Source organism: Thalassophryne amazonica, chromosome 13 (assembly GCF_902500255.1).
Source record: "Thalassophryne amazonica chromosome 13, fThaAma1.1, whole genome shotgun sequence".
NCBI lineage: Eukaryota > Metazoa > Chordata > Actinopteri > Batrachoidiformes > Batrachoididae > Thalassophryne > Thalassophryne amazonica.
In genome coordinates this window covers 89,396,303-89,409,455 of record NC_047115.1, presented here as the reverse complement: position 1 = coordinate 89,409,455, position 13,153 = coordinate 89,396,303, and the positions used below count along the sequence as shown (strand labels likewise).

Here is a 13,153-nt window from a genome sequence, read left to right as displayed (position 1 = left end):
GTAAAGTCTGTGTTCTTCAGTCGGTGCCATTTGAGGATCAGTGAGATCAGAGCATTGACAACAATTTCAATTTCATTTATTTCATTTATATAGCGCCAAATCACAAAAAAGCTGACTCAAGGCACTTCACACGAGCAAGGTCTAACCTTACCAACCCAGTGGTAAGGAAAAACTCCCTCTGATGATATTGAGGAAGAAACCTCAAGCAGACCAGACTCAGGGGGGGTGAACCACTGCTTAACAGTTACAAGGTTTTTGCAAAGACAACAAGAAATATCTGCTTTATTCAAACAAATAGTTTGCCAGCCCTTGGCTGACAAATTTATATGTTTTAATTCCTGTGTCCTTTCACTGGTGTGAGTGTGACAATATACAATTCATTGTTCTCACTGAATTAATGAAAATCACCTGTTGCTGGTCTTACAGATTACAATAGGATTTGTGTTGGCACCATTGTGGCCATGACCAGGACACAAGGCCAGGTGAAGGCATTCTGAGAAGGTTCCAGCACAGAAGGAGAACAGTGGCATTGTGCTGTTTGCCTCAATAAATGTCACCAACCCAGCAGGGAAACTGCACAATATCCCAATCTGACATAAATGTTTTGCTACGGGCAGTTGATGAGCTACCCCTCCGTGCCAGGCGGTGTACTCCCCATCAAAGAACTCTACACACCAGGACTCAATCCCTCGACCCAGCCAACATTCCTCACCGGTGCCCTTGCGTGGAATGGTGGGGTAGGTGACACCCAGCTCCCAGTACGTCTTTTCAGTCACATTCACTTCCCAGTAATGGCGACCAAAATTGAAACCTTGCAAACTTATGACGTTGAGAGTGGTGTCAAAGCGCCCAGGGAGATCTGCAAGTTCCTGCCAGATGTCTGTGTAGGTGGCGCTGTCACGTTCAGAGGAGATGATCAGCTTTGGATGGGCCGTATCTGGATCCAGGCAGACCTCACTAGAATCTGAAGACACACATTGAAAACTGCTGACAGTCAAATAAATGTAACAACAAGGATTATGGTGATCTCAAATACTTCATACTGACAGCTGTTGATGAGTTTCTTGACTGCTGGAGTTTGGGAGGAGACAAGTAAAAGCATGTTGTTGGTGAGGCTGAGCATCTGGTCTGCCTTGGCTTCATCGAGTGTCACACTGCTGGGGTTGGTACTGTTCAGCACATTCATCACTCTGGATAAGACAAAAACACACAAAATCACCTGTTTTCCAGTTGTACTGTACTTCAGCATTTTCATGAGACAACGTTTGATTCCATACCTCTCTATGAGCTCTGTGTCTTTTACCAAAGGATAAGAGAAGAATGGCTGAAGAAAGGGAGAAAGTGTGAGGTTAAAATATGAAACACTATGCACATACTCTTGCTGTTAGCTGGATGTCAGGACTTCATCATTAAGTAGTGAATTTCTTTTAACTTCTTCAGTTACCATCATATCAGGCTGCACATCAATCTGTTCCGCTGCCGCAGTGAGTCGGGCCAGGCCCTGCTCGATCTCCTGGATGAGACAACAGTTCTTATCCATGAGTCCATCCAGGGCTGTGAGAGCTGCCCTCTCTTCCATCTCCAGATGGCTCAGGGTGATCCTCAGGTCCTTGTTCAGGACAGACTGGATCTCCTCATATTTCTCAATGATTCTCTCTCTTATCACCTTATTATTTGTTTAATATGCGCTTTGAATGATCAGGATATGTCATTCAAAGCGCATATTAAACAAATATGTAGGACTGCCTTTTTGCATTTACGCAATATCTCTAAAATCAGAAAGGTCTTGTCTCAGAGTGATGCTGAAAAACTAATTCATGCATTTATTTCCTCTAGGCTGGACTATTGTAATTCTTTATTATCAGGTTGTCCTAAAAGTTCCCTAAAAAGCCTTCAGTTAATTCAAAATGCTGCAGCTAGAGTACTGACGGGGACTAGCAGGAGAGAGCATATCTCACCCGTGTTGGCCTCTCTTCATTGGCTTCCTGTTAATTCTAGAATAGAATTTAAAATTCTTCTTCTTACTTATAAGGTTTTGAATAGTCAGGTCCCATCTTATCTTAGGGACCTCGTAGTACCATATCACCCTAATAGAGCGCTTCGCTCTCAGACTGCGGGCTTACTTGTGGTTCCTGGGGTTTGTAGGAGTAGAATGGGAGGCAGAGCCTTCAGCTTTCAGGCTCCTCTCCTGTGGAACCAGCTCCCAATTCAGATCAGGGAGACAGATACCCTCTCTACTTTTAAGATTAGGCTTAAAACTTTCCTTTTCGCTAAGGCTTATAGTTAGGGCTGGATCGGGTGACCCTGGACTATCCCTTGGTTATGCTGCTTTAGACGTAAACTGTGGGGGGGTTCCCATGATGCACTGTTTCTTTCTCTTTTTGCTCTGTATGCATCACTCCGCATTTAATCATTAGTGATCGATCTCTGCCCCCCTCCACAGCATGTCTTTTTCCTGGTTCTTTCCCTCAGCCCCAACCAGTCTCAGCGGAGGACTGCCCCTCCCTGAGCCTGGTTCTGCTGGGGGTTTCTTCCTGTTGAGAGGGAGTTTTTCCTTCCCACTGTTGCCAAGTGCTTGCTCACGGGGGGTCGTTTTGACCGTTGGGGTTTTTCATAATTGTTGTATGGCCTTGCCTTACAATGTGGAGCGCCTTGGGGCAACTGTTTGTTGTGATTTGGCGCTATATAAAAAAAAAGTTGAGTTGAGTTATCACCGAAGACTTCATCTGTCAGAAGCATACCTTTAGTGTTATCATATTATTCCTGAATTCCAGAAGTTTGTGATTGCACAAGTGGAACTCTGAACAAAAGAAATCTTACTGAGATTTCAGATTGCCGCTCCACCAGCTTCTTCAGTCTGTGTTTCACTAATTCCCTTTGACTCTGTAGGCACTCCTGATGTTTTCCTAACATCTCCTGTGGAAATGGTGCCGCAGATATTCAGAACATCTCAGTTTATCATTAACAAGATGGCTCCAGCCAATGTTTATAAGACTGTGCAGTTGGCTGTGAGGCTTAATCTCATTAGCAACTAAAAAGACCCAGTTAGTCATGATAGACAAGGAGTGGTGGCCACCAGACCTACAAATGAAAAGATACAAGGAACGACTGAGACGTTTGTGTGGTTCTCCATCTTTTGCATTCTGAGAAACCAACAATTCTCAACATTGTTCAAGCTGAAGTTCAAGAGTTTATTCTTGCCATTTGATCAAATACAACGTGCAGGGACACTGGAATACTTGTGTGGATCAATCAGTCTTTAAAAAACACAAACTATATCATCAGGCTAAGGCGTGGTCGTTAAAACAGGCAGGAACACAACGAGGCAGACGGGACTGTGGAACATGAAGTACACAAGGTGCATCAATCTGGTGAGGAACTACTGCACCCAGTGAACCATATATAACCCAGGTGATGAGCAGCAAATTAGGAACAGGTGTGTGTGGAAAGGACCAGAACAAGGGTGTGGCCAGAGAGAGAGAGACACCCACCACCAAGAACCCAGAGACAGACAAGAGAGATAGAAACAGACAGACCCAAGCAGAAATGCCCAGCAAGAGAATGAACACCCAGAAAAGCAATGAACCAAAAAGAAAACAAGACAAAACTTCTAACCCTGACAAATATTAACAGTGTGTGTATGATAACAAGAACCTAGACAATTTATAAATACATTAAGAAGGTAAATTTACATAAAATAATTACGTAGATCAAGCAGGTAGTGTGTTACTGACTCACTGTTGTCCTACATACAGAGAATATCTCTGCTTTCTCTGTGTCTTTTCCACCATCTTGTCTGCTTAAGATACTCTTGGGCTTCTTAAAAGTCCTCCTCACTACTCTTACCAGTTTGGTACCTTAGGAGCTCTCTTAAGGCCTAAAGTGCTTTGCAGACAACTTTCATCTTACTAAGGGAAAATTCTAAGAAATGTCTAAGAATTTGAGGAATTCTAAGAGTTTTCTTAGAATAACTTCACTAGGAGCTATTGTTAGCCTTAGGCTGCTTCATGGATACGGGACCTGGACATTTCCTGCACTCCTTCCCAAAAGCCAGGCATTGTCTTGGTACATGCTTGTTGACACGCTCTTGCTATGCTCTCTCAAATGCTGAGCAAATTTCAAGTGCCTTTTCAAGAATAAGTTCAGTCTCTTTCAATAAGTGCAGTATCACCTGACTGTAATGTACTCCAATTAGTATCTGGTCCTTCGTCTTGTCAACCAGCGATCCAGAGTTGCAGGACTGACTTTTCACTCTGAGGTCTGTGACACACTGATCGATTCTGACTCCTTCTGAATCTGATTTCAGCACACACACCTCTTGTAGGTCTCTTTTTTTCTCGATGTGCAGCAGTGTTCATACGAAGCCATTACTGCCTCAAACTTGTCTTTCTCTTCGTGTGTGAAGACAAACGTGTTGGATGCACCCAGTGCAGCTTGACCAGCTACCGTTAGCAGCAGCTCTATCATCTGTTTATCATTCCCGCTCAGGATAATAGTGAGCATCTAAAATTTAAAACTTTGCTTGAAAATTTCCCAGTTGACATTAATAGTCGGCTTTATCTTGTCCAGCCAACGAATGGAATTCATTATTTTCTTTTTTCCCCTCCTGGTACCATGTATTGACACTGCTCACACATCCTGCTACCAGGTTACAGCCGAATCAACACACTGCTATCTAGTGGTGCCAACAGCACACAACACATATCAAGATACTTACTGCTTTAGTTTTGATTTAACTGATCTGTTTCATGGCAGCACGGTGGCTTAGTGGTTAGCACTGTTGCCTCACAGGCAGAAGGTCGTGGGATTGCTTCCTGGCTGGTCCTTTCTGTGTGGAGTTTGCATGTTCTCCCCATGTCTGCATGGGTTCTCTCCAGGTGCTCCAGCTTCCTCTCTTTTCCATAAACATATACGTTCGGGGAACTGGAAACTTTAAATGAATGTGTTTGTCTGCCTGTCTGTGACTCTGTGATAGACTGGCATCCTGTCCAAGGAGTACCCTGCCTACGGGCCTATGACTGCTGTGATGAGCCCCAGCCTTACTATTACCCCTGAATGGAGTTAGTGAGTATAGATAATGAATGATCTGTTTCAATGCAATCTTTCATAATGAGACTGAAGAGCAGTCTTGGATAAAGTATCTGTAAGTGATATTTGAGTGAAAGTACAAGTATCTTACCATAAAATAACTTTTACCAAAGTTATTTGGTAAACGTTTTATGGATTATTTTAATTTCCCAGCGGTCACTGGGTGAGAAGTGGGGTGCACACTGGACAGGCCACCAGTCTATTACAGTGGTGACACACAAAAGGAGATACACTCACACTGAGTAAATAAACAGGCTTTTTGTAAATCATGTTGTCCAGCAAAGACCAGAATAAATTATGCAATTAAACATAAAGCATTTCTTACAATGAAAAACTTAAACCTTATGTTAACCAGACTGCTACATCTATATAAAGTAGCCAAGTAGCCTCTGTGTACATGTATGCGTGCGTGCATGTATATGGCTTTGATCATAGCGTAACTGGGGAGAGCTGACATTTGCCGTTTGGCATGCAAATGCACTTTGGGTCAAGGATGCACGCTGTGAAAACGGAAAAATGACAGGAATAATATTTTTGGAGAAACTACTGATATTAGCTAACAACAGAACAATGAACATTGATAATTACAGTGACTTGCAAAAGTATTCAGCTCACGTATTTTAGTTTATTTGTGGCATTTCAAATACAAAAAGTAAATCAGGCTTCTCAATAAAAAAAATTCTAAAATTATCTTCCTTAAACTAAAACTGAAAGTAAATCTCTACAACTTGATATAAATTCCTGAAAAATATAAAAGCCAAGATGATGGGTTGCATAAGTAATCAGCCCCTTTAGTATTATACCTGTAAATAATCAGCTTAATTACCAGTTTTCTTCAGACAAGTCAGGGGCTGGATACATGAACATTTCCAAGACACTTAATATATCTTGAACTTTATCTTCATAACATCAGTTATGAAGAAATACAGACAGTATGGCACTCTGTGGTAAATCTGCATGGAATAGACAGATTACAAAAACAGAGTGACTGTGAAAGAAGGAGAAGAGTGAGGAAAGCCACCAAGACACTCAGACAACCCAGAAGAAGTTACAGGCGTCTGTGGCTGTGATTGGAGAAATTGTGCATAGTGCATGTTTTGCATTTTATATCCCCAGTTATCCAGCTTCATGATGAAAAGTTGCTGAAAGTTCAGCAACAATTTGCCAGAAGGTACATCTGACATGCAAGCCTAGATTTAATATTTTAGTGAAGTGTAAATGTGTTTGATCTCCACCCTGTTTGTGTCTAAAATTAGAAGCACCTGCATGCGGGAAAGATAAACAGCTGTGCATGCGTGCGTGCACGCATGCATGCGTGCATGCGTGCATGCGTGCATGCGTGCATGCGTGCATGCACGCATGCATGCGTGCATGCATGCGTGTAAGCAAGCAACTTTAATCAGGGTCGAAGAGAGCACAGCTGACATTTGCTGTTTGGCATGCATATGTATTTTGGGTCAAGAATGAATGGCACCAAAACAGAACAGTGATAGGACAAGTAGTTTAGTCTAAAAAGCTACAAATATTTGATACCATTGCAAATTACATTTTGGACTCACATGCCTTTCCAGCAGGGGGCAGTAAGTCATCTTTATATTAAAAGCGTGAGTGCATGATTTTTAGTAAGTTCAGTGGAAGTACAGAATATAATTGTAAATATGATAAAAATACATGGATGACGCAAGAAAGTGAAAACACTTATTTCCATTGTAATCCATTTAAAAATCAAATGACAAAATGGAAGTAAAAATAAAATAACAATAATATGAGCGATGCGTCGCGCAGTGCCGCAAAGCTCACTCATGGTACAGGGCGTCCTAAACAGGAAGTGCCAAAATTCAAGTCCACAGTAAAACAGGAAATGTTCAAATGTCAAACACTTCCTGGATTGACAGACGAGATCCCATGGAATCTCGCAAGAACTCAGTGGCAAGCTCACACTCAAACAGGAAGTGCCAATTTATCAGTCACAGTGAAACAGGAAATGTTGATCACTTCCTGGCATGGGTGGAGCTAGAGCGGAGGCCGGGGTTTCATTGGACTCCCCTGAAATCTGATTGGACACAGATGATTGAGATGTCACAGCACCACATGTCTGTTTGAAAGAGCTGCATTTTTAAATCAGTGTCACGTTGACTGCTAGGTTCCTCCTGTCCAGTAGTTAGTGCTGTGTACCACAAAAAGTTCTAATCCAGCTTAGTAGAAGAAGAATGTTTGCTTCAAATTTGTACTGAACATGTCATTTGAACTATGGACTTCTAATGACACCAAACTTATAATGGTGAGTAAATGACCGTATTTTATGACAGAAATGAGGTCCAGGTTGTTAAAAACAGCATTTCTCCTTTAATTCAGGTGGCCTTATGTACACATTTTTAAACTAAGACAGCAGCTTGTTCATGTTGACTTATTAGTGCAGCAGATAACTGAAACAATCCTTCAAATGGTGACACAAGCATCAAATTCTACACAAATACAGCTGGAGCAAAATTAATGGAGCAACTTTAACTTTTGACCCCTGTACAAACTGAAACTGACCTTTGTCACCATTATTCCTGCTTTTACCTCATAATGGGCCTTTCACATTGAACACGTCAGGCCGATGCGTCAACGCTTTCCAATCCAATGCGTTTCCAACACGTCGTGCCGTCAGACACTTCGCTTCGGAAGCGGCAAGGGGGCGGAGATTTCTACGTCACACTCTGGCTGTTTCCACAACCTGAAAAAAGTTCAGCGATCGCCATCTTGAATTTGCGTCACCTGAACCACAAAAAAGCTTAAAAAAACAGCAGTAGAACGATTCTCCCATCACCCATTCTGGGAGAAGCTTTTTTTCAGCTACTTTTCGGAGTGACGCTGACCGAGGGAGGACTGTTGGGATATCGATCGAATCGCGACAGCGGGCCGACCCACACCAAGAAGCCGGCCTTCAGGCATCATTCCTGGGCAGACCGAGGCAGGCAGCTGGGGTGATGGCGCAGACCCACTCAGTCCGAAATCTCCCACTTTTTGGATATATGCGAATTCCCAGTTTGCCCAACGGAGTTTAGTTCTGCAGCTTTATCGAGTTGAGAATAATATGAAAATAAAACATGACGTTTGCTCCACTGCTGTGAAGGTTTAATGATGGCTAACATTAGCTTAGCCTTTTAGCACAGTTGATCTGAGTGAACGCTTTAATCTGTAAATGGTTCAGTCTTTTTTATTTTTACCAAATAAAGCTACAGCATTTTTTCGGAGACCACAAAAGCTCAACTTTAAATAACTTTGGTTTGTTTTTTTTTGGTGTTTTTTTTTTCCCCATCTTTTTTTTTTGTTTGTTTGTTTTTTCTTTTTATATATATACATATAAACTGTTTAGTGTTTCTTTATATTTAAAGAAATATTTTTATTTGTCCCAATCAGGAACATTTGCTGGGCAGACAACCAAACTTCCATTGATGAGCTGAACACCATGAAGTCCAGTCGAAAGAAAACATCTCTGCTCTTCAAAATAGGACAAACGTGTCTTCAGCAACACCACCAGAGTTCAAAGCTGCAGAAAAGACCTTCATCTGGTCCCGAGAATCCAGTATAACATCACCTGCTTCTAAATAAAAGGCTCTTTCAACAGCAACTATTTTATTATTTTTTAAAAAGCTGTTCCATTTTATATTTTAACAATGGATGACTAAAAATGTCCATAAAATCAAAGTCAAAAGACATTTGCACAGGTAGAAGCTCTCCACTTATTGTGCTCAAATTCATATTTTAGAAATGACTCTGTCCTGATAACATTAAAGACAGTTACATATTTTGACAAAATTACAAGATGAAATGACTATAAAAAATTCATAAGGTTTATGTCACAGAAATCCTACTTTACAATCACACTGCAGTCATTGTTAAATTATTTCCTGTTGCATTTATAATAAACATTTGTATTTATTTACAGTGTCTGTTTTTCTGGTTGAAATGAGATCTAAATAATCTACCAAACTTTAAAAATGTACAAATTTCCATGTTATTTTATTTTTCTAAAAATAAATGTCTGTGGTTCCTTATGTTAAACAAGAAATTATCTAATCTGAAATAACAGGTGGCTTTAATTTACAGATGAAAGGTTCTAAAAAACCATTTATTGATTTATTTAGCTATTTTAATTACAAGTGTTCTAAATTTTTTTAACAGTATCAGAAATTTTGAGGTAAACGACAACAACAACAAAAAAACATTTCCAAGGATTTTTCTTCAGAAAAGTGCTGTATAAATGTGCAGTCCTGTGACACGTTTCTGTTTTGTACAGATCAGTGATTTCTGCACCGATCTGTTTTGTACAGATCAGTGGTTTCTGCCACTAGTCTTCCATGTTTTGGCCAGACGCATCATTCCTATTGGACAGCGCAAAGCTCAGAGAGCGTCAAAAGTTGGATTGGGTTGAACTTTGACCGCGTCACCCTGCCGAAAAGCGGCAATGCGCACTCCCATCAGAAGCGTCGCTTTAGCTCGGCTTTTAACGCAACACTTCTAAAGCATTTAAAAGCAACGCGTCTCACTGAAAATAATGCTTTTTAGACTGATTTTTGACACATTTGACGCTTCCGACGTGTTCAGTGTGAAAGGCCCATAACTCCATAACATTCAGTCACAGATTGTCCAAACTATAACTTTTTTTTATCTTTATGATCAGGCAAATAATGTGGTGTAGTTTTCTATATGATTGGAGCATCTTTTAATTTAGAGCAGGGGTGGGCAACTTGTTCCAGAAAGGGCCAAGAGGGTGAAAGTTTTCTTTGCAGCCACTGACTCCATCTGGTGATTTCACTGATTAATATCACTTTGAGCAGATGGAATCAGTTAATCAGTGAAATCACCTGGTGGAGTCAGTGGCTGCAAAGAAAACCTGCACCCTCTTGGCCCTTTCTGGAACAAGTTGCCCACTCCTGATTTTGACCCCTGTGTAATTCTTCAATTGACCCCTACCTGGCTGCCTATTCAAGTGGCCAATCAGTTTTATTTATTTATTTTTTTAAGTGTTCATGTCTATGGATTATTTGTGCCAAATTTGATGTTTGTATCACCATTTGTAGGATTCCACTCCAAATATTCTCTGATCTGCTGCACTATATATAAAAAGCTTCTGTGTTTCTCCATTGCCCTCGAAAGTATTGGAACACTTGGTATTTCATACATTTTAATTTGTTTATACTATTTCAAATACATTTTTTTCTAAAATTATGTTCCTTAACTCAAACTAAAAGCAAATCTCTACAACTTGATATAAATTAATTAACAATATAAAATCCAGCTTCCTGATGAAGTGGTGTAGAGGAGGATTTTCTTAAAAAGAAGACCTGAAAGTTCAGCTACAATTTGACAGAAAGTACATTTCAGATGAAAGCCTAGAATTGATGTTTTGGTGAAAGAAACTTTTGTATATCTTCATAATTGATATAAATAAAGTCCAAGACATATTGTTCATGTTTCCATCCCCTGACTTGTCTAAAGAAAACTGGCAATAAAACTGATTATTATTTACAGGTTTTTTTTCAAACTTTATTTACCGTTTTTTAATTTTAATATACATTCACACAAATATAACAGCACACAAAACAAAATCAGACAAAAAGAAATACAACAACACAAATCCTGGTAAAGACCATGGGTTAATCCAAGCACGGTACTGAAGATATAAATATGTAAATAAAATAAAAAAAAACACCACAAAAAGGAAAAAAAAGGGGGGGGGGGGTGGTCTAAAACAGTGTCATAACAAAAAAACTATCACTCCAAATCCAAAACAAACCAAGGTGCATATTTCTTGGGGGTCACTTAGAGCATTAAGTAATCCAAAATAGGTCTCCATATATTATAAAATTTCTGTGGTGAGCCTGCCACTTCATGCCTCAATTTTTCAATATGGAGAATCCCTGTTAGCTCCCTCAGCCAAGCCTCAAAATGGGGTGGTGAATCTGACTTCCATAGTTTCAAAATACACCTCTTGGCAATAACAATCCCATAGGCTACAACTACACATGCACTGTGATCCAAATTGTCTAATGTGCTGGAAAAGCCAAGTAAAGCTGTTTCTGGGTCAAGATCAAGGTTTACTTTCAATACAGTAGAATACCATTTAAATATTGAACTCCAAAACCGTTCAACTTGGGGCATAGCCAAAAATGGTGTACAAGTGTGCTAGGAGTGGCCATGCATCTATCACAAGCAGGAGAGGTTTGTGGGAAGATCTTATTTAACTTGGCCTTTGAATAATGTAATCTATGCATGACTTTAAATTGAACCAACTGAAGCCTAGCATTGACAGAACATTGATGAATATCCTTGAGAGCACGTTTCCAGATCCCATCCTGTATTGTAATATTAAGATCCTCCTCCCACATTTGTTTAATTATTACGGCAGGTTGAGAAAGTTTATAAGAAAATATACGGACTAATAATGAAATTAAACCTTTGGCTTCTGGGGACCCGAGCAAAATTTTAAACAGATCCACAGGCAGAGAGTCAAATGAGGAAACATTTTGTCTGACGTAGTTTCTCAACTGCAGGTAGCGGAAAAAGTGGGTCTTAGGTAATGCATATTTCACGTCGCTGCCATATGTGACTCTCAGCCAAGCGGGGTAAATAAATCCCGTGCGAAGTCCTGCAGCTTTCATTTTCTTCCTCGAGTCTTCAAAGAGTTGGCGCCGTTTCATTATTTCAGGTGGAAAATCTTGAAAGATGTGGACACACCAACCTTGATAAGTCAGAGGAGACTGTTGAAAAGCTAGCCGCATGATAAGCTCCTTGACATGGTAGCTGTGTATCTTAGTAATCATGATCCAGGGACGGGAGGGATCTTTAGATGGCTGCCCTCCCAGCCTATGTGCGCGGTCCACTTCTACAGGCCTTAAGAAATGTTCTTTCCCTAAAATATCATGTATGAAAGAAGTCACAAATTCAGCAGGGCGTCCAGCTTCAGCATGATCTGGCAGGCCAACTATTTTGATATTCTGGCGTCTGGAGCGCACCTCGAGATCGATAACTTTCTCCCGCAGTGCCCTGTTAGCCTCCTCCAATAGCTTAGCTCCTTGCTCTAGTCGGGATAGCCTACAGTCATGCTCGCTGCACATGTCCTCTACCACTGTAAGACGTGTCCCATGCTCCATTAGGGTTACCTGATTAGCTTGAAAACACTGCTCCAAAGAATTAAACCTGTCCTCCATCTTCTTACTCATCTCGTTGATGGCAGCAAGAACAGCCGTATAATATGTGGAGGCCTCAGCTAGCGCTTGCTCGGTTAGCATAGCTTCACCGTATTGCTCAGACTGGGAGTACTCCTCGGGTTTTTTCACCGTGGCTTGTTTCTTTGGTGGCATGGTTAAAGGACACCCTGATGATGTTAATAAAATAATACCAAGTGACTTTTGGTCAGGAATGTGTGTTTTATTATAAAAACTCGATTTATCAGGGTGGAGCTCTGCCAAAACACGTCTACTCCATACCGTGCGCTCTAGTGCCCCCCAAATCATATTTACAGTTTTTATCAAGTTTTAGAGATTTGCTTTCAGTTTGAGTTTGAGGAAGATAATTTTATAAATTTTAATCATTATTATTATTATTATTATTATTATTATTATTATTATTATTTGTATTTCTAGTATTTAAAATGGTATAAACAAATTAAAATGTGTGAAATTCCAAGTGTTCCAATACTTTTGGAGGGCACAGTATCCTAACCTAATGATGAGTGCAAAATGAGTGTGGTATTATTACTGTTTTGTTTAAGAATGTTTAATTTTCACTGTTGCTGTACTTTGTGTCAAATCAGTCATACCGTATATCATACTGATATGAGAATTCAGTAAGGTATATCTTCTATTATACATTCCAAATCTAAAGTGGAACTCTACTAGTGTTTACTAAGGTACACTGAAATATCTTTAAAAAAAAAAAGAGAGAGTAGAGCCACTTAGGTGCCTGGTCTTGAGAACCAGGGATGGTAGGTTGAAAAGCTTTTTTATCCCATGGGAACTCTCCCTACCCACCTACGTGGCTCAAGAATATAGACAACCTGTATACACAGTAGTGT

General features: G+C 40.3%; 1 protein-coding gene across 1 annotated transcript; it reads right to left on the bottom strand.

Moving 5' to 3' along the window:
* Positions 1–295: 295 nt before the first annotated feature.
* Positions 296–2,898, bottom strand: LOC117522793 (probable E3 ubiquitin-protein ligase TRIML1). The gene is made up of 5 exons (XM_034184186.1): positions 2,807–2,898; positions 1,445–1,666; positions 1,278–1,324; positions 1,048–1,190; positions 296–964 (listed from the first exon to the last, which is right to left on the bottom strand). The coding sequence occupies exons 2-5, from the start codon at positions 1,577–1,579 to the stop codon at positions 405–407; spliced, it is 885 nt and encodes a 294-aa protein (XP_034040077.1). The 5' UTR covers positions 1,580–1,666; positions 2,807–2,898; the 3' UTR covers positions 296–404.
* Positions 2,899–13,153: the final 10,255 nt, after the last annotated feature.

Excerpts from the sequence above, each read along its gene's own strand:
- LOC117522793 (XM_034184186.1), bottom strand. The coding sequence starts at position 1,579 with ATGGAAGAGAGGGCAGCTCTCACAGCCCTGGATGGACTCATGGATAAG. Across the intron at positions 1,191-1,277 it reads GACACAGAGCTCATAGAGAG|AGTGATGAATGTGCTGAACA; the intron begins GTATGGAATCAA and ends TGTCTTATCCAG. Across the intron at positions 965-1,047 it reads CAAGAAACTCATCAACAGCT|ATTCTAGTGAGGTCTGCCTG; the intron begins GTCAGTATGAAG and ends GTGTGTCTTCAG.